Below are 27,345 nucleotides of genomic sequence, written 5' to 3' on the forward strand. Positions count from 1 at the left end.
ATCCACATGTGATTCTAAAATTATCATTAGTGTGAGAATTTCTAAAACTAGCACTTAATACGGATATTGAAAAGAGAAGAACTTCACTAGTATCATTTATCTCTGTATCGAGAGCCTCACGAAACAAATCTTGTAAATCGTATGCATCTTTCTCGGTGGGGTTTGCAGCAATCATTTCAAAGAAAAGCTTAAATTTTTGGACATCAGTGTCATTTTAAAGTTATATTCTCTACACATATTTTAAGGTCATTTTAAGGTTATATTCTCTCTCTCTCTATATATATCCGAATGTATTCTTTTACCAGCTGCACTAAAAAAAAAAAAAATATTTTTTTCCTAGCTTTTCTCGATACCACTCGTGTTAGGCGAGAAATATTTTTCGCATCGTCGCAATTCGAAAAGATATTTGTTATAGGTAGCTTCGTTTAAATGGACCACCCTGTATATTACGTGCACAGTCGATCCGTTATTTTCTATGCGTGGCGAGATCTATGACGATATCGATGATGAGTGAAAAAACATCCGGATGAAACGTGAGATGTTGAACGTCCTTCACCTTTTGCAGTCGGACTCCGTTTTTCGAGCGTTAGGAAAGAATTACGGGCGGAAATAATGGCGCGTCGGGGAATGGAAGATGATGCACTACCTTGTTGAAACAGACTACCTGTCTGGTAGCTGGGTGCGGGCTGAGAAACGACCTTTCGCTGGTGTCGCTCCCGCAGCTGGAACTTTCGCTCATCTCCGTGGTGAATTTCCGGGACGCTCGCGGACTCGGCGGCGCCGCACCACGGTTCTGCCCCCCCAAATTTATTCCTACGTTTCTCGAGCAGACCTGCGACTGAATGTGCTCGCACACCCTTCGAAATCTTCGGATGTTTCCTGGAAAGATAAGGAAAAGAATATACAATGGATCGGGATGGAACGATCGGTGGGGTTCAATCGAGCGACGAACCACGGACTTGGCGACTCGAAATTGCACGTGCCACGTAGTACGTGCATGCGACGACAGGACGATAAGGCAAAACACTCGGCTCACCGAGCCGGGTAACATCGATCTAGTTGCGCTTGGACGATTGCCAGACGGCAAACGCCGCCGCCACATTGCCAATCGAATCCACCCTTGCCTTCGTCCTTTCAGTTACTTTTATTTCGCAAATAAATTCGTTGCGCGTGAATTCGGAATTATTCAACGTCGGCAGGGGAACAAATTCGTAGTGGCTCGAGTGTTGTCAGTATTAGGAAATGCGCGGTGGCTCGAGTGTTGTCATGATTTGGAAATGCGCGGTGGCTCGAGTGTTGTCAGTATTTGGAAATGCGCGGTGGCTCGAGTGTTGTCATGATTTGGAAATGCGCGGTGGCTCGAGTGTTGTCAGCATTTGGAAATGCGCGGTGGCCCGAATGTTGTCAGCATTTGGAAATGCGCGGTGGCCCGAATGTTGTCAGTATTTGGAAATGCGAAGTGACTCGAGTGTTGTCAGTATTTGGAAATGCGAGGTCCGTGCTTACCACTCAGTAGAGTGAAGGTAATGGCGAACAGTTCGTTCGGTTGTTTCGATATGGTGCTAATGTCGACTTGAAAACGGACTTGTCTCTGGAACATGGCCGGCGCCGTGCTTCCTCTTTTGTATTCCACTTTGAAGGACATCGGCGAGCTCACGCTGTGGGACAGCTCCGCTATCTGTTGATCGAAACTTGCTTGCTTTTTTACGTGGACCCGCGGGGCGAGCGTAGCGCATTGAGTTCTTTGTTTTTGTTTTTGTTTTCGAAATGCTTACCGACAAAAAGGCGTGAATCAGATCGGCTTTGACGCTGGCCAGCGCCTTCCCTTTCACCAGAATCGTGAACGTTTCGTCCTTTTCCGTGGTCATCAGGCTACCGAACCACGATTTCTTTGTAAGTTCCGGGGAAGAATCCGGCGTGAGATGCACCTGCGTGTGAAAACCGAGTGAGACGTGCGCTTAACCTTTCGACCACTTGCGCTGGCAACTGATTGCGGACCATAACGAGTGACCAAACCGTATACAGTAATTCGTCGCTTTTTTTTTGAACTTCGTCGGTACGATATCTCTACCTCTGGATAGAAATTATTGAGAAGTAATAAATTTATTATTTGTTTTGCCTGGGTTACACTCAAATATACTTGAAACTGAGGAAATATTGCAATTTTGGGACAAAGAATTCTCGACGTGCGTGGCACGTCATTCCAGCGCAAGAAGTTAACTCTATCTTTCTGACTTCACCCTTTGAACTCGTTGCGCGCCTTTATATTTATGTATTTATTTTAAGGCAAATTAGGTAAATCACAACGATGAAATTCAATGTTTCGTACTTGTTTATTCATTATTATTATATAATTAATATTTATTTTTTTTCAATGTGTGATGATTTTCGGGACGATTATAATCATTATAATGATAATGACTAAATTGTGATAATAATTAAATAAATTACTAATTTATTTATTATTATCATTGCAATATAATTTGCTTTTTACAATTTCTCAAAGTGCGATCATTTTTTAAACATTTTATCAAAATTTATAGCAAGTATTGTATTGTATAGTCACATCTGTTGCAGCGTGTGACGTGCGAGTTTAAAGGGTTGAAAATGTACAGATAAGAGTACGCACCTCCTCGGCGCTCGTGAGCAACTTGCGTCGATGAAATCGGGGACTTCCAAGGAAGGAGTTCTTGATGGTGGTCAATCTCGATCGCCAGTGATGAGCGCTAGAACCAGCGCCAGTGTGCGGCGAGCCTGGCGGTGTAACGCCGACCGCAACTACTGTGAAACCAACAATTCTTTATGCGTGTTACCGCTCGCGTCGCGCCTCGCAGTGTAATTGAGAAGCAAACGCGAGAGAGAAGAACTCGCAACGGGCCTGCTGGACCCATCTTTCGTCGAAACAGTTATTTTTACTTTGTTGTTTGCTTTACCGACAAATCACCTTATCGACAAATTACGAAATCAAAATGGCGGGGTTGCCAATTTTAAAAAGCAAACTCACAACTATACTGTGTACAAATACAGTGGAGCCTCCTCTATCTGAACTTTATTTTTAATATGAAATCGTTGTGATGATTTGCATCATTTATCGTCAAAATTTTCATACTTCCACGCGGCACTCGCGCTGGAATTCTGTAATTTTGTTATTTTCAATGCATCGTGGACTGTAAAATTTTTCTAAGTTAGGTTTATAAACATTTATGAAATTTTAATGTAAAAGAGTACAAGTGGTCTTACTCTATCAGTTTATTTAAAAAAAAAAAGAAAGAATTACGCGACCAACGATATTGTAAAAACGTGTCAATAGATTTCCCGCGTACAGTGTGTCAAAATATTCGAAAAATACTGATTTGGATGAAGGGTTTTTGATACTTCTGTTACTTCCGTTTCGCGTTTCTGTTGCAACGAGAGGAAAGAAAGAAACGAAACGAACGTGTCACGCGGCGGAGGATCGTCGACGACGAATGTAAATACACAAACGCGCGCGCGCGCGCGCAAGTAGGCGTGTCCAGCCGCGTCGTGTCTTTTTAACAATGATTCGTACGCGGTGAGCTCGTTACGTGCCATGAGCGCGGAGGTCACCTGCATTTTTTAAAACCGCCTCAGCTATTAACCCTTTCTGGCAAGATGAAACGCGCACTCAGACGTCGGCTGGGGGGGGGGGGGGGAGGGTCCCCGATGGTCCAAGCTTTTGTTCGTCGGTTCACCCCGTATAAATTCCCTGGACACCGGGGTATTTGTCTCGTTTCAGCTAGATTTACCTACGTGTCATTTCACTACGTTCTGGAACGAATCTTCTCTAATTTCGAATCAAAGCATCTTGTTTGGAAGACAGCAAGTCTGGTTTAGAAGAGACTGAAAGACAGTCTTCTTATATACCGGGTGTCCCACGCAATTTTCTATTAAATTATCCGTTATGGGGAAAAATGTTTCAGATCCTTACGTTGCTTGGAGGAGGGCATTTTTATGGTGGCCATCATAAAATGACCTTTGTTTTTTTTTCAAAGTTTCTCAGTTAAGCGTCTGTCGCTATCCGCACCAATTCTTGGAATTGGGACTTATCCCCACTCTACGCTACTTTATCATGCGGCCGTGTAAAACATTACATACTTGCGCACAGAAAACAAGCGATATACATGTATATGATAATGATATCGGTGCTTGGATTAGTGAAAAAGTTCACAGAATACACCTGCACACTTAAACGTCTGCTTTCAGTCACGAGTGAGGACTATTGTACATACGTTTTTTTGATAATATGCAAAATTTTATTTTATTTAAATTATTGTCACTAAATGTTTATTGAAAAAAACATTATACATTTATGAATATACCCCAAATATTTCTTTCGATCGACGAGGCGTGAAACTTTCGTAGAAAATTCGTCAATCGACTGACGCGCCACCAATTACCGACCGATAAAGTGCGTCAATTGTTTCAAACACTCGTCACGTGACCATCCTCCGATCATCCAAGACACGCTACTATAATTTCAACTCTCGCGAGCGAGAAAGGAATCTCATAAAATTGATTCGATCTGATTCGCTAAAATGTTATTGTGTGAAAGCAGAGGAAGGAAAAGGATAGCGAAAATCTCACCCTGTTGGACGTCGTTTATTTCTATCCCGACGTTGGGCAGTGCTGGGACAGGGGCCACGACAGATGGCGTGCTGGTGTTTCCGTTTCCCGCGGCGGTCGTTACCGCCGACAGCCGGTGGGGGCTTATCGTTTGGCCTAGGTGCGAAGTCGGCGGAGGGGCCCTGTGAGGACTGAGCAGCCCCGCGACCGCGTTCGAGCCGTGCAGCGGCGAGCTACCTGGCGTCGACGCGTGCGAATGCGACGCGTGCGTGTGGCATCCAGTACTTGGCGAACGACGAGCGTGATGCCTGGTGCTGCAAGAAGAGAGACGAAGGAAATTCCGAGGTGATCGTTAAAGAGAAGGCTGACAGATCTAATTAGGTTAGGTTATTTAGGGCAGAGTACACGGTGGCTACTGAAAAACCGAAGGGTTTGAAAAAGTCATTGCTTGTTCATTCTCAATCATTTTTATTTGCGAGCAGGAAAATGGTGGTCATTTGAGGGATGTCGTTTGCCATGCATGATATTGAAAAAAATCCATGAATTAGATTTCCAAATAAAAAATAATAAAATGTGTTTGTAAAAGTTATTTTTGTTTTATATCATTCAGTCTTTCAGTGACCATCCCATATTTTGGTATTAGGTTAGGTTTACGAGTAACTAACTGCGAAAATGATCCTTCGTGTGCGAATGAAAGACGAATTTTTCCGTTAGAAACGAAAACTTTGTTAGACGATTATTTATACTGACCATTGTGTTTGATTATCTTTCTTGTCATTTTCTTTTCGGGCAATTTTACGATTTGAGTGAAAAATCGCATATTTCATAGAGCTTTTTCTTTAGAGCGCGAAAATTTGTTGAAATTAAAATCTGAATTTCATATTAAACTCCGTTAAATTCTCGAAAGAAAGATATCGTTCAGTTTACTTTAAAAAAAAAAAAAAGGGAAAAGAAATTGATTTGTGGCTCAAACGTCCCGAAACTGTGCGAAACGTTGCTGCAACGATGATCCCGCGGGGGCGTTTGCAGTTTAGAATTTATAGCTCGAAGAATGATATATTCCAGGATAGATCTGGAAGCCGCAGCTCGGACCAGGTGATACGTTGATTTCGCGAGTTTGGCGTTCCATCGTGTTTCCGGGGGCATTCGAGACTCGACGTGCGACGCTTTTGATTAGAGTCAATCGTTCGAGCGGAAGTCGCACGTGGCAGAGGGCGCTGGCGAGGGAGCGGAAAGAAGAGGAAAAAAAAAATGGTATAGTATAGATGGGTAGTACACGCGATGCATTGGCGTCGAGAGAGCGATCACGACGAACGGTCACGCGATCGTGAACTTGAACGCTTGGGGGAGATCGAGGCGCGGCTTCGTCGTTCAACCTGGCGGCGTTTGACACTTTGCCACGCGCTCGATTCGGCCGGTGCTTACCTCGACTGTCTTCGAGGCGTTAAGGGAGAACCGTGGCTAATTTCACCGAGATTCAGGGCGGTGCTGCCGTTCACTCGACACGTGTCGACTCGCTTTCTCGGTGGATCCGCTTCCAACTGTCCCGCGGATCCTCTCATGCCTCCCCTCATCACCTCCAGCTCGTCCTCGCACGCTGGTCTCCTCCGTTTCCTCTCCAGCAGTAGGAAATATATCACCTTCTCCGTGTTGTGACTGCACCGAAACGAAACACACACGCTAGAGTGAGAACGGCTGGAAACTTGTCTAATTTTTGTAGAGATTTAAATGATTTTTCGTAAATAATATATATATAAAATGAAATGTAATGATAAAATAATATATATGTACAAATAAAAGTTCGTGTATTATAAAGTCTCCTGTTTCTTTTTTTTTTTTTTTTTCTTTCTTAAACATCTCTGATTTTACGAAGAAGTTTTAATCGCCAAACGGTGGTTCTAGCGTTAAAGCGATGAAGTTCAATCACTGGCGATTTAAATGACGAGAGACGAAATCGAAAGGGATTGTCATACTTCGGGCTGAGGAGTTCCTGGATCAGTTTGTCCCGTTCCTTGAAGCAGCCTAGGCTCGCAATCGCTTGCAATACGTCGGGATCGATCGCCTCCACGGACGGAATAACGTGCGTCTGCACCACGTCCATCATCGACAGCTCTAACTCTAGCTCGCCTTTGCCCGCTGCCGTCACCCACACGTGCCTGTTTATCTCCGCCAGCTGAGGAAATTCGAAATTAGTTGAAGATCGTCGCACCTGCGTCGCACCTTTCTTCGAACTTCTGGCCCACAGGGTGGTAAGTCTTTCGAGTTTGGCCGGCCGATAAAGATGAAATCGATGGATCCTCGGAGTTGGCCAAATTGAATATGTACCGGGTGAGTCAGTTAAGACTAGATGTTGCAGCATTCTCGAAACGATTAATTGTATGAAGGAATATTTCAGACAAAATGATATCGAAAATATATATTTTTTAATACATCGATTACAGCTCTAAAAAAAAAAGTATTATATCGTTTATAACGCAAAAACTATTAATTCAGGAGATATTTTAATTATTTGTTGAAAAACCATCAGTTCAAGAACGAGGATTTAAAGACGAGGATTTAAATTTGGTGAACGGAGATAACCTGGGAAACAAAACGCTATCTGAAGAATATGAAACTGACAGTGAGCAAAGAAATTCGACTTTGAACAAGTGTCACATTTTAATTAAAATATTTCTTGAACTGATAGTTTTTTTTTTTGTTTATAGAGAATGGTTTAATACATTTTTTATAGAGTAAAATCGAATAATGTGTTAAAAAATATACGATTTCACTTAAAAATGCAACTTTGACCTTCAAACATTTAATCTAAAACATAGGACCTAGACCTAACCTAAAAACAACCATTATTAAACACAGGACCTAAAATATTTCTCGATTAATCGTTTCGATTAATATTGGAATAAAATATTAAAAAATGTATGATTTCACTTAAAAAAGCAAGCTTGACCTTCAAATCTAAAACACAGGATCTAACCTAACCTAAAAATAACCATTAGATTAAACAGGACCTAAAACATTTCTGGTTAGGCTTAATCGTTTCGATTAATATTCTAAATATATGATTTCGCTTAAAAAGTAAGCTTGACCTTCAAACATTTAATTAAAACCTAACCTAAAAATAACCATTAGATTAAACATGGGACTTAAAACATTTCTGGATCGTTTCGATTAATATTTTATCATTTCGATTAATAATCGAATAAAATATTAAAAAATATATGATTTCACTTAGAAAAGCAAGCCTTCAGACCTAAAACGGCAAGACTTAAACCTAACCTAAAAATAACTATTAGGTTAAACATAGGATCTAAAACATTTCTGGTTAGGATTAGTCGTTTCGATTAATATTCGAAATATATGATTTCGCTTAAAAAGTAAGCTTGACCTTCAAACATTTAACAAAAACCTAACCTAAAAATAACCATTAGATTAAACATAGGGCCTAAAACATTTCTGGATCGTTTCGATTAATATTTTATCATTTCGATTAATAATCGAATAAAATATTTAAAAAAATATATGATTTCACTTAGAAAAGCAAGCTTCAGACCTAAAACTTAACCTAACAGGATCTAAACCTAACCTAAAAATAACCATTCGGTTAAACATGGGACCTAAAACATTTCCTGGCACGATTAATCGTTTCGATTAATACTTCAGCCTCCAGTCTTAGATTATAGTGCAACGTTCAGCCTCCAGTCTTAGATTATAGTGCAACGTTCTCGGTTGAACGGGCCAACGATGCGTTCGCGAATCCATCGATCGGATCGGATCGGATCGGATCGATCGATCGCACGTGCCTTACCGTCAGTCTCTTGTCCGGATCGACCTCGATCATCCCCTTGAGCAGATTCTGACACTCGGGCGGCACGAAGTGCGGTATATAGAACACGCCTCGTTTCACTTTCTCCAACAATTTCCTCAGGTTGTCGTCGTCGAAGGGTAACGCGCCTACCAGAAGCGCGTAAAGTATCACGCCGCACGACCAAACGTCCGCCTTCCTTCCGTCGTATTTCTCACCCTGCAAAAAACAAAAAAAAAAAAAAAAGAAAAAGAAAAGGAAATACGCGCAGTTACTCTGCTATTTCTCGTTCCCTTTTAACCTCTTGCGCTGGAATGACGTGCCATATTTTTGTCCCAAAATTGCAATATTTCCTCCAGTTCTACGTATATTATAAGTATAACCCAAGGCAAAACAAATCACCAATTTATTGCTTCTTGGTAATGTATACCGATGAATTCGAAAAGAAGACGAATTATTGTATACGGTTTTGGTCACTCGTTATGGTCCGCAGTCAGTTGCCAGCGCAGGTGGTTAATTAAATCAGCCGAGAGCAACAGGCACCCGGCTAAAACGGGCGAGAAATAATAATTCGTATCCGGGGAGGGTAAATAAGCTGGAGAAGGTCGAGAAAAGACGGTACACTGATCGTTCGTTTCTCTTCTGAACGTTCAGAGCTGTGCAACTTCAACGGAGTTCAAATAAACGTTCGAAGGGTCGAGATTAGAGGCTGGAGTAGAGACTTACTCGAATAACCTCGGGACAGGCGTAATGAGGAGAGCCGCAGCTGGTTTCTAGCATGGAGCCGGCAGGTTGCAGCGACGCCATCCCGAAATCCGCTATCTTGATGTTATTTTTCTCGTCCAGCAACAAATTCTCAGGCTTCAAGTCTCTGTGACTGAAAACAGAGAAACGCGATCCGGCTTTAAAAAAAAAAAAAAAAAAAAAAGTGACAAACACAGTGGTCCGCTGATTTGAATGTCGGATCGATCGAGGCCAATGTTGCACGGCGTTGTCCCGTGTGCAAATTAGGTTTCTAAATTTATTCGATTATTGGGGTAGGTTTCTCGTAGAGGGTAGCGAAAACTTTGCCAGCCCCTGTGTCGCGCGGCCTCGTGTTGCACGCGCGACACGAGGAAATTTTGTTTCGATTCGTTGCTCAATCTTTTTTTTTTTTTTTTTCGAATCGACCGACCGAAAAAAATTTGCTTTTGCCTCTCTCTGCTGGCGAAATGTCGCGAGCTGTTCGCCAATCAAAATTTTTCGTCACGCGAGATCTCGCGTGACTTTGACCACGCGTCATTGAAATGTTGCAAACGTGCTATATTAGTTCTGACGTGAGGAAGTTCACGCTACTCACCATATACTATGGCTATGACAAAAATCTAACGCAGAAATGATTTGTCGAAAAAATCTCCTCGCTTCCTTCGGCGTTAGTCGGCCCTTCTTCACTAGGTAATCGAAAAGCTCCCCGCCCGATACGTGTTCCAGAACAAGATACCTGAAACGGACAAGAGCAATTCAGTTTTTCTTTTTTCCAGCGTGCATTCTCCTCTCCGCCATCTCTGAATGGGTCCTGTGAGTAAAACACTTTTTGTCTAGCGCGTGGATTTCTGCTCGCTCTCTCTTTCTCTCTCTTTCTCTTTCTGTTTTACATACTCACAGATATTTCTTGTTCTCGTATACGTCCGAGAGGCCGAGAACGTGAGGATGGTCGATCAGTTTCATAATCGCGATCTCCCGTTCTACTTTCATCAGCACAGACTCTGACAGCTTTTCCCTGTTGATGATTTTGATCGCCACCTTCTTGCCCAACACGCAGTGAACCCCAAGCTTGACCAGTCCTGAAGCAAACGTGTTTGCAATTAGCTTCTCCGCCGGTTAGGAGATAATTGAGTGTTGGAGTTATTTGTGTCTTTGTGACAAGTAGTAAAACAAAGATTCAATCACAATTTACTCCCGTTAGAATAATAGAGAATCGAAGGAAAAAGATATCCAAGATTGGTAAAACTTGCTAAAAGATATTTATGTACACCAGCAATAACTGGCAAGTTTTGGAAGAATACCTTCCACAACTGGAAATATTGTTGGCTCCTTTAACCTAATCTATTAGCCCTTAGAGGCACGCAACTTTAAATGCACGGAATTTTTTTAATATAAAAAAAGAAAGGAAAAAAACGTTTATTTCAATTATTAAACATAAATATTTCTTAAAATGAAAAGAAAGTAATACTTAAATAAATTCTTTATTACAGAGTGAGACGTGAATCCCACCATGCCACTGATATTTTAAATGAAACACATCTTTTTTCCAACACAAAGTGGGTTAAAAAATATCTCACCGTCCATTAACTGACAAAAAATATGTGGGACAATTTCAAACCCATCTAACCTCAAAGAGTTAGACGAGTTGCTTAACCTGAACTTACTGTTAAAAAAATGCAGACTTACTAGTACGTTTGTACAGACATCTAATTGAAAACAATTGCTTCGCTGTTTCATTATTTATCGCTAGAATAAAAACAAAAACGTAGACATCCGAGTAATATAAATAGAAATAATATATAGTTTCAACTATTTCACGAGATGTTCGGATACCGGACAGTTCGTAACGTCTCCAGTATCAGTTAGGCCGTAACGTTGTCGGAAGAGTGCGGTGCGTCGGTGTTTCGAAACGGTCGCACCACTGCGAACGAAGTAGCCCGACTCGAGTAGTACGGTCGGTTTTTAGTCGGACAATCTCGCGGCAGAGAATCTGAAAAGATGCTGAGCAGGGTTGCGGCAAGTAGAGCCCTTGTGCAAAGAGTGGCTCGTTGTATTCGACCTGGATCAGCGGGATCGTCCTTCTTTGTCGTCCGCTCTCGCCTTTAGCGATTCTTCCTTAAAATCGCACAGTCAAACGAATCTACTTCGTTGACTTTAGCTACACTGTTGTCAATCCGTGGCTCTTTCTTTCCATCCGTGTTCCCTCGTTTAAGATAGGAGTGGGGGAAGGGGGCGGGGCGAAAGTGATTCGTATTTGCCGGCTAAATTGACTCTGTCTCGAAAGCCGTCTGTTATTCGTCTAAAGCAACGGAACACGATCCGAGCGAGAGTGACGGCGGAGATGGATGCGACGTAGAACAGGTTATGGTTATCCTACAGTGTGTACTTCGACTCTTACCACGATAAGCAAGCACAAAGAGGTTTTACCCGAGTGGTTTCGAGTTGCTCCCACTTGATGGAATCACGGAAAGTTCCCAAGTAACGCGTCGAATCCTGTACCAACGTTGTACGAGCGACGAGCAAAACTGAACGCACGTGTGGATTTTTAACATTGAGATAAAATATTTTTATCGAGTGTTTGTATGTAGAATACGAAAGAAAGCAAAATATGTATTGTTTTGTAGTTAACGTCGTTAACGTCGCAACAAAGAAGATATAGAATACTGCTTTCATCATCGTCGACCTTAATTGAAATTAACACATTCTTGATTCCGAGTAAGTCGAACGACAAGTTTAAATTGGATGGCGCGCATTCTCCGCAGGAGACGTTGAAACTTAAACGATTCAACGTATTTGGGGTAGATCGTGGATTATTTCCATTCGCCCGCGAACATACGATCCGCGTTTGTCGTTCCAAGCGTGTAACGTCGTCGAATCGTCCTACTGTCATAGTTGAGTGTTTTGTTCATACGTAAGACACGCAACATACGTAAAACAACAACGAACATCTAATCACAACATTCGCGATCATAATTCACGTCATGAAATGATTGCCAGTGGCGTCGGTATGAAGGGTGCAGTTCAAATCAGATCACACCAGCGTAGAGAATATTTGGCCCAAAATTGCAATACTTTCTCAGTTTTAAGTGTATTGAAATATAACCCAGGCAGAACAAATAATAAATTTATTGCTTCTTAGTAATTTCTATCTAGTGATATATACCGATGAATTCAAAAAGAAGACGAGTCATTGTATGACGGTTTGGTCACTCGTTATGGTCCGCAAACCATCAGTTACTAGCCCAAGAGGTTAAGTATCGTATTTTCGATATGCTAACGTAGAGAAAGTATTATGTGAAAAATTAATATTAATAATAAAATTAATATTGATCAGTATTATATTAAAATTATCAATAAACATTATCATATATATATATATTATATAAAATTTTGCGCTTTAAAATATGACCAAAGAAAATTAGATTGATTGTTATACGATTTTCTTCCACGAATTCTTATAACAATTTATACTTCTTATAATAACAAGAAAGTATAATAAAAGTACATTAAAGCATATTAACTTGTAACAATTTTTCATCATTGTGTGTTCAGTTATGTGCTCCTCGCTGTATGTTTCGACCACTGTATGGGGGATCCTTACTCCAAATATGTATCAAAAGGCAATCCCGCGGCACGCGCTGCTCCACGGGGAGCCGTAATTAATTCCCGAATGAACTCCCGGCTCGTGAAATGACTTTTCCCGGCCGACGTCAAACGCTCGTTGGATGCGTCAAGCGCACGTTTCTTCCGCTTAGTTTTTGTTTTCCCTGCGCATGTTAGGTTACAAACGCTGTTCAAAAAACGTTGCACAATCGTCGAAAGAGGATCGCTGTTGTTGCCTAACTGCCAAGTGCCATCGAGTCGTTTCAACGTATTTTTAAAAGGAGGAGGGGGGAACTTTGGCCAAATGGAATTGGAAGTCAAATACAGGGTGAGCAGAAAAAAAGATTAGCAACTCCTAGAATAGATAATACTTGGGCAACGTGGTCCTACGTCATTTCAAAATTGGCGCCACTCTCAGCCATAAAACTTACATTCACCAGATGGCATTATTAAATATTAAATGATATTAACCTTTTGCACTCCTTTCTGACATCAGTTTTTATCACAAAAACTCTCATGTGTCGAGTCACACTCGACATTTTTAAATTGCTAAAAAAAATAATAACTGAAAAATAATTCAGAGTGCAGAGGGCTAAACTTGTTAAACTGTTACTTATGTTTTCATTTGTTAATATATTTTATATTTCAAGTTGTTAATAAATATCGCACAAATTGTTGTGTAAAATGTGTAAAAATGTTACTGTAAGTTAATAAGTAAATTTTATGTACCTGTAAATTCGTCATGCACATTCATTTTATTAAAAAAGATATTTAAAACTTTGAACAAATATCATACTGAGCTGTAACATTTCTTACATTCACATACAGATAGCAGACACTTTGTGCTCAGCTACAGAATTTTGGAACAGACTATCTCGAGCCTAACCTTTCTCGAGCAAGTTGAATTGCAAGATATGAATCATGAGTTAAATTATTGGGAGGCAAACGAGCTATGTTCGAAGATAGACTGTGTGTGATTTGTGAGGACAAGGGAAAGGGGAATGGAAGAGAAGAAGAAGAAGGAGAGGAAATATGATGGAACAGATAAGATGGAGGGAAAGAAGATTTATAGGACCGGGGTAAATTGGCTTAAACCGTCTCCGAAGACCACAGCGACGCGATGTCTTTATCCGTTTAAAAGCAGCCGCTGCAGCAACCCCTCCCTCCCGTTTTGTTCTGTGCAAGGTAAGTAGACGAGTCGAAGAAAAGGGAAAATAATAAAAAGAATCGAAGCTCGCTGCGTCGCCGATGGCGTAGAAGAGCCGGCCGCCCTACGTCAATTAATTAATCGAATGCCCTTTCTGCGAGACCGCTTTCACGATTTTCCCGGTGATTACAATTCCTCTTCCGATTTATTGAGCATCTCATAACGCTCCAGACGATTTTTCTTTGTCCCTATTAAACGTAACCTATCCTCCTTAGCGACGACGTCCGACGCTAATAAATCGCGATTTTCTGTCGGGGCTGAACGACGGAAAAATCAAGCGAGCCGTCGGCTACGATTCATCGTAGATCCTAGATACCGCAAAATAAAGATCGCGTTTCAGATAGTATCGATTACACGACTAATGCAAACGAGCTTAACATGTTAAAGGGATTAAAACAAGTAATTTATTCTCGGTGTGCTAAAAAAATATTCCAAATTAATTTCAAATTACGTAATTGTCACATTTATTGTGTAACTGTTGTCCACCGGATAGTTCTTAATAATTCAATCTTAACCTTGAGTAACATTTAAACAGTTTTTGGCATTAATTACGGCTTTAGATTTACATGTAAACAAAGTTTGTGGAAAATGGAAAACTTCTTTATTTAAACGATTTAAAATCTTTCACAATAATTTAACCTTGAATAATATTTGAACAGTTTTTGGTATTAATTACAGCCTCAGTATCATATGTAATATTATACAGTGATTTTTACGTTTAAGTTTTTCATCTTGTTCATATGGATTATCTTCTACGAGTTAATCTACTTTTGAACATGTTAAATTATTGTTCTGAAACCAGCTTACTTTAATACATAAATGAATGAATGATTTTTTTTTTAGTTGGTTAATAAACATAGTAACGTAGTACTGCCTTTTTTTACCAAATATTTAGACATCAAATAAAGTGAACCATATCAATAATCGGACCAAAGATAATTGTGATAATATATAAATTTGATGCCAAAGACAACTGATTCAGAAATGTAGTAACCTACTGTCTTTACTAAATATTTAGATATTAAATAAAGTGAACTTAAATGAAATGTATTAATAATCGGATTAAAGATATACAAATGTGATGACTAATCTGGGATGGAGTTTAAGGTTAAGTTATCTATAAATTTGATGTCAAAGACAACTGATTGTGAAACCTACTGTCTTTATTAAATATCTAGACATTAAATAAAGTGAAATTAAATGAAATGTATTAATAATCGGATTAAAGATATACAAATGTGATGACTAATCTGGGACAGAAGTTAAGTTAACCTTGATGCTGAAGACAACTGAAACATAGTAACCTACTATCTTTAGTAAATATTTAGATGTTAAATAAACTGGACTATATCAATAATCGGATTAAAGATGTACAAATGTGATAATTAATTTGGAATGTGATAATTAATTTGGAGGGTAAGTTAACCTATAAACTTGATGCCAAAAACAGCTGAAACATAGCAACCTACTGTCATAAGTAAATATTTAGATATCAAATAAAGTGAATCGAATCAATAATCGGACCAAAAATATACAAATGTAACAACTAATCTGTTTAACCGTATCAATAATCGGACCAAAGATATACAAATGTGACAACTAATCTGGGACGAAGTTTAAGGTTAAGTTAACCTATAAACTTGCTGTCGAGGACTGAAGAACTGAAAAAAATTAGAAATTAATTAAAACTGTGGAAATGGCATTGACGGCGTTCAAACACCTGAAATAAAATGGCAAAAACTACCGAACGAAGAACAGGAAGATGATTTTTACAATTCGTGTGAAACAGCGAAGCGAGATCGCGAAACCTAACCTAAACCTGAAAAAAGTCGAAACAGAGGATGAAGCGAATTCGGACATTCAACACGGATGAAAACAACGAACGAATCGCGGATTTTTGTGCATTTACAGGAAACCTCAGAGTGCAGAATTGTACAGCATGAAAAAAAAAAAAAAAAAATACATGAGTATCTGTCACGCAATGTTCAATATAAGGTAAAACTTTTTACTTTATCGAGGTTTCATTTTTTTTTTTTTTTTTTATCAATTACGTTAATTAAATTAAATACAATTCGGAGATATGCATTTGCATAAAAATATTTAACGAGTCTGTTTCTGATAGCGAAGCAGCACGCTCGTTCGCAAACAAAAGAAAAATTTCGGCGGGACCAGTATCCGATGATGAAAATCCCTCGATGAAGGATGTCGACCGATAAATCGACGGGGAATTGCATTAGCGCTGTCACAGGCCGTCAAAGTGCACTTTTCCCTAACGACTTGCATCACGCGCGATTTACTGACATTGATGCTAGCAATTTCCCCTCTGTCTCCCTCCCCTCTGTGAAAATTTACATTTCCACCGTTTTGCAGGATCCTGTACGCAATTGTCGATAATAACGATAGCTGTACGAGTGCACAGGACAGCGCGAAGTGACGACAACAGGAAACAGTGTCGTGCGTGTCGCGTTAATCTCTTCGGCCCTCTTCCGGTGAATTGGCGGCAAACGCGACGATCTGGACTAGACGAGGGCGCTTCTTTTTCATCCGAAGGTCGTTCTATTTTCTGTCCAATTCGTTATCGAGCGGTCCCGATTATTTCGACGGGATATTTAAACGTCGACTGGCAATTGCACTGCTCTCTTTTTTAAACAGACAGCGAGGAGCATAACTCCGTGTACCAGTGGCAATGAAAGCATTGTCGATAATGTGCAGACACCGATGTAAAAAAAAAAAAGATCCGTTTGACGATCCGCACAGTCTTGTTTTGAAGCGTGAAGCTTTTACTTTCATCAAGTCTTTTTTTTTTCTGAAGATGATTTTACATCAAACAGCAGGAGGATATTTTTCTTCCAAATTACGCATTCTACGAAGTCACTTTGAGGATTGAAATCTCCTCTTTTGCGAAGACTCGTTGAAATTTAGTGTTTACTGTTCGTGACGCGATTTTTATTTACGCAAGAAATTCTAACATTTCGCCATTTGCAATTCTAACGTTTCAAGTTTAACAAAGTGGTTAAAAGAAATCGTTAAAACGATGGTTAAGAGAACCCAGCGAGTTTCAAGATGATGGTACGTTTGGCAATGAAAGAAACGTGCTTGAATTTTTGCAATTTTCAAAGAAAGAATTGCACGAATTTTCCAAAACATTTTTAGAGGAAAGACAAACTCAAATGCTGGGTGGTCCAGAAATCATTTCCTACTAGAAAGAAAAAAAAAGAGCACAAGTTTGCGATGAAATAATAATTTTCGAAAGAAATAATAATTTTCAAAACATCAATTTGAACTTCAATTTAACTCAAAATTACCAAAATTAATTTTCTCTTATGTTTTATTAAAAAAAAAAAAAAAAAAAAATAGGTTGGAAGAAACTTTAGGCCCACCCTGTAGAAGCTTCACACTTTAAAAAAAAACGAGACCAAGCAGATCGTTGCGTGACAATTCTTTACAAAGTTATGTTAGTTAAGTTAAGTTATCGACGGTTTTTCACTGGCATTGACATGCACTTTCGCAGTTATGTTCTCAAAACTACTCTGCAGTTTCAGTCTAGGCAAATACGCGTGTACAACGAGGGGTATAATCAGGCGTTTTACGGTATAGAGCCGGGAGAAGCCCCGCTCGTGCCACGGATACGCCGCCAGTCGCCTCGATCCTACATCTGTCAAGGTAAATACCATTCGACGACTAATTCGACGAATCCGTGTCGCACCATTAACTTCCTTCGCCTTTCTTTGCTGTCACGCAGCTGAATCTTTTCTCGTTTCAACTCTAATTCGATCAGAAAAAAAAAAAAAAGAGTCACGATCGGAACGGAGAGAACAGCCTTTCAAAAAATCATTTTTACGGAGTCACCTAACAGATCGGGGAACACCATCACATACATCAGAAAATGCATGTATCTCGCGAATAAAATGCAAAGGAAACGCCGTAACTAATAAACAAGAGGCGATCAATTTTCTCGCGGCACGCTCGAGATAAGAATGACGGGATTGATTTTATACGTAATCCCCTGATTCCGTGTTTCGCTCGGTCGACGACCCACGAGTCAGAACACAAGCGTACGTGTTACGAGAATGCATTTTTTTCTTCCTTTTCTTTTTTTTTTATTCGACCGCGCTCCACCAACGAAATCGAGTTGCAAGTTAATTTTCGATAATTCACGGGGGCCGCGCGCTTCGTCGAGGTCCCCTGAACTCGTCTGTCGCAGTTCTATCGGCGAATTGTTATCATTTACATTTCAGTTCCGAGTGACACATCCTCGTTACTTCCCTTTTCGCCTTCTTCCTCGAAATATAACGTTCCACGCGCTGTACAACGTACGTACTGCGACACGGCGGACAGCTTGTTCTTTACGCGAATTGGACATTCGACAGGAACGTCTTGGTGTAGCACGATGCATCGATTTCGCCCAAAAAGTTCAAGGTTCACATACGTATGCACACGTGAATTATCGCATATCGTGTTTTCGACACACAACCGGAACCCGCAGCAGTCCAATTTTCCGGTTTACTTTGCTATGACGCGACGCGACGCGTCGTCGTCGCGTGGTTACGTACAGGGTGGAAAGAAAAGTTTGAATTCTGTACCTTCGATTTCATGTGAAGAACCTGCCGTTGAATTGAAATTTTCTTTTTTTTTTTTTTGCATTGTATTCTACTCATGAAGGCATCTAATAGCTACGTTGAACAATCATTTAACGCGTACGTCCTAACAGCGACTTTATATTACGTAATGTTTACTGCTAACATTTAGTTTTATTATTTGATTATTTAGAGTCACACTGATGCTACTACCATGATGAATCAAATATTAGCGAAATTTAATACGAAAATTACGTGAGATGGATATTCACGGGTTCAGAATCATAAAGCCGCTGTTAGGACTCACGCGTCCGCAGTGTTAAATTAAGAAACTTTTTTCAAAAGAACTGTTAGGTAGCGATTTATCATTTAACGCGTATGTCCTAACAGCGACTTTATATTACGTAATGTTTACTGCTAACATTTAGTTTTATTATTTGATTATTTAGAGTCACACTGATCCTACTACCATGATGAATCAAATATTAACGAAATTTAATACGAAAATTACGTGAGATGGATATTCACGGGTTCAGAATCATAAAGTCGCTGTCAGGACTCACGCGTCCGCAGTGGTTAAATGATTAAGAAACATTTTTCAAAAGAACTGTTAGGTAGCGACCTATTATTTAACGCGTACGTCCTAACAGCGACTTTATATTACGTGATGTTTACTGCTAACATTTAGTTTTATCATTTGATTATTTAGAGTCACACTGATGCTACTACCATGATGAATCAAATATTAGAGAAATTTAAAACGAAAATTACGTGAGATGGATATCCACGGGTTCAGAATCATAAAGTCGCTGTTACGACTCACGCGTCCGCAGTGTTAAATTAAGAAACTTTTTTCAAAAGAATTGTTAGGTAGCGATCTGTGGTTCCTTGGAGAATGTTTACTTTCGCGATGAGTAGAATACAATGAAAAAAAAAAATTTGACCTTGAAATTCAAGGTGCGGTTGTAAAGGTTCATTAAACGTACAGTTCTATCAAATTGAAGACGAATTCATCTATGATAGACAAACTTTTCTTTCCCACCCTATGTACATATACGTACATACGTACTTGAGAATCGAAATGCGCGATCTTTCAAGGATTTTTGGCAACCAAATCGGGTTAAATCGTCCTTAGGCGAGGGAGTTGGCTCGTTAAATTTGGCAAATTTAATAACGCTCCTTTTTGCAAGAAATAGGGAGGTCGCCCTCCGTGACTCGTTTTAACAGCGTTTTGAAAGAGAGCTTTGAAGGAAACGTCTTTGAATTCGCAGTACGGGGGAACGTGATCTCTCAGTCGCCCTCCACGTGGGCGAATTTTGTGCTCGTGTGCTCCCTTCGTTTCGTGTTTTTCATAAAAACCGAGACCGATCCGAGTCTCCTCGAACGATGCAATCGAAACAATCAAAACGTCCAAACTTGCTAATTGCTCATTGGAAATATTTATTTAATCCCCTGTCGCGAAAGTGGTTGATAAATTTTACGTAAATTTGGTGAATTTCGACTCGGGCGCGTGACTCGTTTTGCAAATAAGTTCACAACGAACGCATTCACGGCAATAACGACTCTCGTATAGTTAAATCTCTCCGCTATCTGTCACAATCTGCAGGTGTGCTCTCGGAATTATTAATCGCTCGTAACGATGTATCTCTGGTACTTGGGCGCATTTAGTCGCTCTCATTTGGCTCACGTCGAAATGAACGTTTACTTTGCACGTCGATGTTTTTTTAATCGCGACGTGTGACCCTTTACTCTAGTATTAAGAATTTAATTAATTTGTATTTATTTAATTAATAAGGGCAATATTTTCCTTCATTATCATGCACAATATCTTGACGATTCGTCGAGGAATCGTTTCATTTTTCGCAAAAGACTTGATTAACTTTAATTTTAATTTAATTAACAAATTGTAATTATTTTTCTCGTGATGAGTATACTTGAAAAAAACGTGTCTGAGATATTTTTTAAATGACGAATAGTTTCACGGATAATTGCATTTGTAGATTACAAGTGGGACACCCAGTATATATACAGATTGTAACGTTGAACTCTGTATTGTACCTTGTGTTTTGAAATTTATCGTACAAAGTTACGTTCCCGATTGTTTTTTTTTTTATTTTTGAAATAAATTTAACATACATTCTCTCTCTCTTTCTCTCTCAATTTTTTCGTTTTATGGCTCCATATGTTTTCTCGATCCTCTATATTGAGAAATATGAGAGCTATCGTTTCCTTTTATTTATATTTCATCGAACAGCAGAATCAAAATTTGGAAAATCCGCGAAATTTGCCTAGATTAAAATAGTATTTTAAAGTAGAACTCTCGACAACCACCAATAACAATTGTATCAATAAAAATCGTCTATCGCGAAGTAATTTCAATTTAACTTGATGTCAGTCGCACGAGTTGCATACTATAATTACATACGAATGCTAGAGAGAAGCCAATGAAACGAAGTTCGATTTGTAACCTCGTCTTTGTTACAAATGTTCCAAACATAATAATTCGTGTTACATTTTATTTTTCACTTTTTCTCCTCCACTGTCGCGTCGGAAAGTTTTCGATTATCTTACTGATAAAATGCAGAAAATACGTTAGAATATGCTTCTTAAAACATTAATTTAATTAAAACAAAAGATTCGTGCATCTCGAATTATATTCGACAAGATTCTGAGCGTTAAGGTTAGGGTTAGACCAAAATGACCAATTTCTAATTTCTGTTACATGTTTTATAGATTTTTATGATGTACGCAAGTTTCTGGAGATCTAAATATGATTTATCATAAAGGACTTGCCTACTCCATTGTATTATATATTTTTTATATATATTTTATTCCAATGTTTCTAAACTTTATGCGTCAGTCGTCATATTTATGCTTCTGGCGTTAAAGAAGTTTAAAAAGAAAGAGCAACGCTTGCTCTGTCGAGCGACAAAGACAGAAACAGAATTCGCGACAGAAGCGCTAACGTGAAAAAAAGAAAATAGACGCTGGAGGATCGTCTCGGCAGACGGTGTGAAATTTCCGCGCGTGATCGGTCGAGTGACATCGAATCGCGTGAATTTCGTTTTGCCGCATAACGTTCGATCGCATCGATTTGTCGCGTCACGCCCTGCGAGCCACGCCGACTCGTTCATCTTTGGAGAGCGCGTGTCTTCGAACTGGAAAAGTTTCTTACTGCTTAGGTTTTCGACGAGGCGAGGCGACTCTAACCTAAACCTAACCCTTGCCCGCGCGCGGCACGTCTCCATCGATTGCCGCGAATCGCGTGCACGCGTACCTGCGCTTCGAAAGCAAACGGAGGGAAACTACGGACCTCCCAGTGGAGACGAATCGCGATTTCGTTGCTCCTCTGCTTCGTCGCTTCGCGCGTGATTCCGCGGCTGATTTAACCACTTGGCGTTGGCAACTGATTGCGGACCATAACGAGTGACCGAACCGTATACAATAACTCGTCGGTACGATATCAGTGGATAGAAATGATTGAGAAGCAATAGATTTATCATTTGTTTTGCCTGTGTTACACTTAAATATACATAAAACTGAGGAAATGTTGCAATTTTGAGACAAAAAAATTCTCGACGTGCGTGGCAAGAGATTTAACTACTTGGCGTTGACAGCTGATTGCGGACCATAACGAGTGACCGAACCGTATACAATAACTCGTCGGTACGATATCAGTGGATAGAAATGATTGAGAAGCAATAGATTTATCATTTGTTTTGCCTGTGTTACACTTAAATATACATAAAACTGAGGAAATGTTGCAATTTTGAGACAAAAAAATTCTCGACGTGCGTGGCAAGAGATTTAACTACTTGGCGTTGACAGCTGATTGCGGACCATAACGAGTGACCGAACCGTATACAATAACTCGTCGGTACGATATCAGTGGATAGAAATGATTGAGAAGCAATAGATTTATCATTTGTTTTGCCTGTGTTATACTTAAATATACATAAAACTGAGGAAATGTTGCAATTTTGAGCCAAAAATTTTCGACGTGCGTGGCAAAAGGTTAACCACTTGGCGTTGGCAACTGATTGCAGACCATAACGAGTGACTGAACCGTATACAATAATTTTGTCGTTTCCTTTTTGAATTCGTCGATAGAAATGATTAAGAAGTAATAAATTTATTATTTGTTTTGCCTGGGTTATACTTAAAACTGAAGAAATGTTGCAATTTTGAGACGAAAAATTCTCGACGTGCGTGACACGTCATTCTAGCGCAAGAGATTAACTCTTAGGGACACGCAGCTTTAAAGAAAGAAAACTTTACGTGCACGGAATTTTTTTTAATATAAAAAAAGGAAAAAAACGTAATTAGTAATTTCAATTTTGTTAGATGGGTGCAAATGTGGGGCAATTTTAAACCCATCTAACCTCAAAGAGTTAAAATTAACGCGTGTCATGTAAAATGACAAGAATGGTTCAGGTTAGGTAAAGCTTCTGTCGTAGAAACGTTGAAATGCGATCGTGTTTGTGATTTGAATGAAAATTGTCGTTCGAGTTCAGTGAGAAAACGAGTCGGAGTCCAGAAGTTTGTTTCTTTTTCGTTTTCTTGTATTCTTTCTGTTTCGTTGCACGAAGTTTCATCGTTTTAGTCGAAAACTAGACGAGCTTGCTGCTCTTTATAATACATTTGTAATTGTAATCGGTTTCGATCGTAGTAACATTGGATTTGTAATCGTGATCGTATTTAACCAAAGATAAATAAAATGTTTGAAAATGTGTCCAATAACGATAGTGACACAGGCAGCGGTGCAATTCAAACGAAGGGATATCAGAATAATAAGAATGAGACTGATAACAGAGATGAACCTCTTACGCGGGTAAAATATTTTTTATATTCACACACGTATAAACAGCAGATCCTTGCTGAGGTACTCAGCTACACACTTTTCGAAATTCTGTGCCAAATGTTGTTCAGCCAAAACGTCTCTGCACACAGTGGAATCTGCAGACCGCGTTTTCACAGCCAAAATTATTTCAAATCACGATATGGTGGGTCGTGACGTCAGTTTTAACGTTATCAAGTCAATCTAAACCTAACCTAAACCTTGAGTTTCTGCGAGAGCAAAATTTTCGTTTAAATTCTTTATTTCGAAATTTGTAGAGAATTGAATGTCGATTAACTTTCATTACAAATAATTTTTTGTCAGATCGTCGGAAATAACTGAAAACTCATGGGGATAGCCTGATAACAGAGATGAACCTCTTACGCGGGTAAAATAATTTTTTATATTGACACGTACAAACAGCAGATCCTATTTAGAGGTACTCAGTTACAGATTTCTGGGAATTGTATGCCAAACGAAATCACCAATCACGAAATGTGAAGTGTTGCTCTCTGTCTCTGTCTCTGTCTCTGTCTTTCTCTCTCTCTCTTTCTCTCTCTCTCTCTCTCTCTCTCCAATTCAACTGGGCAGGAACTGAGAAACACGGTCGGTCGGTTTGTTCGCCACAAACGTTCGCTTAATCGGCCAACCTGATTACTGTGTAGCGCGGGCGATTGTCCGGGCGATTGTTTCCACGCGCTTTGTTTGCGCGGCCGAGTTCACGGGAACAGTCGCGGAAAACTGTGCACGCGCCGCGTTGCGAGTGAAAGAGGCATTCTTCTTCGGTCGGGAAACGCCGAGTTTCTTCGCGATTCCGGTCGCTTTGGGGGGCAACGCAACACGTTGAAGGACACACACCGCGTAAAAGCATTCGTGGCAACTCCCCACGGTTCGTCGAAGAGGAGGAATAGTTCTCGGCTTTTTGGAATGTTTTCTCTTTGTGTTCTCCAAACCACGTAATGTGAAATTCCACGTTCCACTCGATGCGAGAGGTGTCGTATCGTACAGATTTTTGTCGGTGGCACGGCGCATCCGCGTGTTTTCATCGCGCGACTGACGTACCGACATTGGTACAACAATGTGCAATCAAAAAAAAAAAAATTCGTCGATCTCTATCGTTGCTATTTGCCAAAACAATTCGTAAAGTTAGTTTGGATGTTAAATAAATATAGTAAAAAAGTAAAATAAAATACTCAACGAGTAGATTTGAGGTTAGGTATAAATAGTTCCGTTGCTTGGAAATATTTCGATCGTTGCTATTTGCCAAAACAATTCGTAAAGTTAGATTGGATGTTAAATAAACATAGTAAAAAAGTAAAATAAAATACTCGACGAGTAGATTTGAGGTTAGGTAGAAATAGTTCCGCTACTTGAAAATATTTCGATCATTACTATTTGCCAAAACAATTCGTAAAGTTAGTTTGGATGTTAAATAAATATAGTAAAAAAGTAAAATAAAATACTCGACGAGTAGATTTGAGGTTAGGTATAAATAGTTCCGTTGCTTGGAAATATTTCGATCGTTGCTATTTGCCAAAACAATTCGTAAAGTTAGTTTGGATGTTAAATAAATATAGTAAAAAAAGTAAAATAAAATACTCGACGAGTAGATTTGAGGTTAGGTAGAAATAGTTCCGTTGCTTGGAAATATTTCGATCGTTGCTATTTGCCAAAACAATTCGTAAAGTTAGTTTGGATGTTAAATAAATATAGTCAGTCATCAAAAGAGTAAAATAAAATACTTGAGTAGATTTGAGGTTAGGTGAAGATAATTTTTCGTTACTTGATACAGCTGTAATAAAGTATGTACAAGGTGTAAATAAGGTATTGAGTTGGTCAAGAGGTAATTTTTTTCTAACAGATGGACACGTGTGTAACTAACTTTACTTTAAACCACAGATTTATCATGTATCGTGTGTTACCAGTCTAACGGCTGATTATTCGAGCTTGGTTTTTAGATTGTTCGACGTCGCTTTTCAAAATGGAAAATCAAAAACTGCGCTATTTGCAAAAAGGAGAAACAAAAACGCTGTGCAGGGCCATGGAACGATTATTCGACGTGCATGAAGAAACCTTGAAGAAATTATTATTTGCTAAATTCCACCGTCGACGGCGATGTTAAATAATTGTTCTTGGAACTTTTGATGGAAAAAGTTGAGTGAAAGATGGTAAAAGCTAAACGAACAAACGTGAAAAATTTGTCTTTCATTTTCGCTCACGCGAAAAGGAAAAAAAAAAAAAAAAGAAACAGACTAAAGCAGTTACTCTTTCAGGCCAACACCTGAGGTTCGAATGTTGCGCGTCTGTAGAGGCGTCGAAAAGGATTCGGTCGGTGGGCGATGCAGGCGACGTGCGTCGGTCTCGTCGCACGGATAGAACGAGAGGGATCCGCTACACACTCACCGGTCTGCCCTTTCCCCAAGGTCTTTTCCAGTCGGTAAGGACCAACGTACTGATGGGTCTCCTGGGTGTTGGACCCGACGGGGCTCTCCTTGCCCTGCATCGTCGAGCCACCTTCCTCCTGGTCCGCCAGGTTGGCTAGATTATCCTAGAAACCCAGGCTTGCCGGTAAACTGCTTTGCTTTAGTCACCCACCCAGCCCCTTCTTCTTTCTTCCTCTTCCTGTTTCTCTTCTGATCCCTTTCTCTCTCTCTCTCTCTCTCTGTATAGGTTCACGTGCTGTTCGTCGTAAGCAGGATCACTCCGCGACGGAACGACAGCGTTTCGCGTTCGCGGTTGTCCGCGGCATGGCGACCGTGGTCAGGAGGTGACGACGACCGCTGCCGAACCGTCGAAGGGAGATCCGCCGGTTCCCCCTCGACGACGAGCGGAAGATAAGACGGCGGCCACCACGAATCGAGAAGAGAGACGCGAGGGAAGAACTCGAGTTCGAGCACACGCACTCGCGCCGTCGTCGTCACTCGCGCGACCCACCTGGCCCGACCTTCTTCGTCTTCCGAGGCTTCGTCTGCCTCTTGCGGATCCTTTTCATGGTGATCGGCCGATGATTCGCCGGAGGTTTGCCGGAGATAGAGAGCGTAGAACACGGTGGACACGAGGAGCCGGTGAACTCGCAGATGTCGGGAGATATCGAGCCCGGAACGGAGAGTGGATCACGAGGTGGCGGCTCTAGTAACATGGGGTGGGCTCACGTGAACGGCTCACGGTCGCCCTCGACCACCGGCGGCTCCGTCGGAAACCGAGCCGTTCGTCGACGGAGCCGCGTTCGGCGCCATTGCGACGACCGATCGGCCCACTCCCGACCCGATTCGCCGCCCGTTTGATCGTTCTTCGCGAGCCACCCGCTCCCTTCGGTCGCCCTCGCGATAACGTCTGCGATTTACTCTTTCCTGTTTTCGGCTGCTGCTGCTACTGTTCCTCCTTTTTTCTCCTGATCGTTCGTTCTCGAACCCTCGCCCGTTTCTCCAATCCTGCTACGTTCTCTCGTCGTCTCTCTAATCTTTCAATCTTTCGCCTCAAAGATTAGAAGAAAGAATCTTTCTTTTTTTCTTGTTTCCTTTTCTTCAAAGCCGCGACAAGCCAGCACGGGGAGGAGAGCACGAAGCTCGCCCCTTTACTCCCCCGGTACCTCCACCCTACACGCACTCGTGCACCATCGCCGCCACCACCACCACCATCAGCACCACCACCACCACCACCGTCGCCACCACCATCGCTGTCACCGTCACTGATATGTTACTAGATCCGGTAGAAACCGAAGCAACCGTTCCTCGTTTTGCCTCCTCGGTTTTTTTTCTCGGTGAAGGGGGAGGGAAGGTCGAGCGGAGCGAACCTGGAGGTCGACCGGAACGAAAGCAATTGCAGCGAGGGCCCGGCGGATTTTTCTCTTCGGACAGGTTCGACGAACAACCGATTCGTCTGGCCCGTTTCGTCAACGATTCTGGCCCTGTCGTTCGCGGATGACGGAGCTGACGACGAACCGCGGCGCTCCTAGTTCGATTACGTGTTACACGGAGGCCGATAGAGAGGGTAG

The 27,345-nt window shown here is 40.7% G+C and overlaps 2 protein-coding genes across 8 annotated transcripts; one reads left to right on the forward strand and one right to left on the reverse strand.

Moving 5' to 3' along the window:
- Window positions 1-582: 582 nt before the first annotated feature.
- On the reverse strand, window positions 583-25,884 carry LOC122530916 (serine/threonine-protein kinase BRSK2). Of its 3 annotated transcripts, none has more exons than XM_043658326.1 (12): window positions 25,755-25,884; window positions 10,026-10,206; window positions 9,723-9,863; window positions 9,110-9,260; window positions 8,387-8,602; window positions 6,555-6,754; window positions 6,007-6,237; window positions 4,603-4,895; window positions 2,630-2,778; window positions 1,776-1,928; window positions 1,507-1,678; window positions 583-879 (listed from the first exon to the last, which is right to left on the reverse strand). In XM_043658326.1, the coding sequence occupies exons 1-12, from the start codon at window positions 25,852-25,854 to the stop codon at window positions 587-589; spliced, it is 2,280 nt and encodes a 759-aa protein (XP_043514261.1). In that variant the 5' UTR covers window positions 25,855-25,884; the 3' UTR covers window positions 583-586. The 3 variants fall into 3 exon arrangements, with proteins under 3 accessions (XP_043514261.1, XP_043514260.1, XP_043514262.1); XM_043658325.1 differs by having other exon boundaries at window positions 2,630-2,781; XM_043658327.1 differs by lacking the exon at window positions 25,755-25,884 and adding an exon at window positions 10,792-10,918 and having other exon boundaries at window positions 2,630-2,781.
- Window positions 16,259-27,275, forward strand: LOC122530917. 5 transcript variants are annotated; one of them, XM_043658330.1, is made up of 4 exons: window positions 16,259-16,487; window positions 17,535-17,600; window positions 25,625-25,788; window positions 26,882-27,275. In XM_043658330.1, exons 3-4 carry the CDS (start codon window positions 25,691-25,693, stop codon window positions 27,273-27,275), a joined length of 492 nt encoding a protein of 163 aa, XP_043514265.1. In that variant the 5' UTR covers window positions 16,259-16,487; window positions 17,535-17,600; window positions 25,625-25,690. The 5 variants fall into 5 exon arrangements, 3 of the variants coding, with proteins under 3 accessions (XP_043514265.1, XP_043514264.1, XP_043514263.1); XM_043658329.1 differs by lacking the exon at window positions 17,535-17,600; XR_006307134.1 differs by lacking the exons at window positions 16,259-16,487; window positions 17,535-17,600; window positions 26,882-27,275 and adding exons at window positions 23,807-25,504; window positions 26,022-26,098 and having other exon boundaries at window positions 25,625-25,919.
- Window positions 27,276-27,345: the final 70 nt, after the last annotated feature.

This window comes from Frieseomelitta varia, unplaced genomic scaffold (assembly GCF_011392965.1).
Source record: "Frieseomelitta varia isolate USP_RPSP 00005682 unplaced genomic scaffold, Fvar_1.2 scaffold_364, whole genome shotgun sequence".
NCBI classification, from domain to species: Eukaryota; Metazoa; Arthropoda; class Insecta; order Hymenoptera; family Apidae; genus Frieseomelitta; species Frieseomelitta varia.

Bases quoted from the DNA above. Each gene is read 5' to 3' on its own strand.
- LOC122530917 (XM_043658330.1), top strand. From the start codon at position 25,691: ATGCAGGCGACGTGCGTCGGTCTCGTCGCACGGATAGAACGAGAGGGA. The intron at 25,789-26,881 runs GTAAGGACCAAC...TTTTCTTCAAAG, and splicing joins CCCAAGGTCTTTTCCAGTCG to CCGCGACAAGCCAGCACGGG.
- LOC122530916 (XM_043658325.1), bottom strand. From the start codon at position 25,854: ATGCAGGGCAAGGAGAGCCCCGTCGGGTCCAACACCCAGGAGACCCAT. The intron at 8,603-9,109 runs GTAAGTCTCTAC...TGTTTTTTGCAG, and splicing joins CCTGTCCCGAGGTTATTCGA to GGTGAGAAATACGACGGAAG. The intron at 1,929-2,629 runs GTGCGTACTCTT...TTTCACACGCAG, and splicing joins TGCTCACGAGCGCCGAGGAG to GTGCATCTCACGCCGGATTC.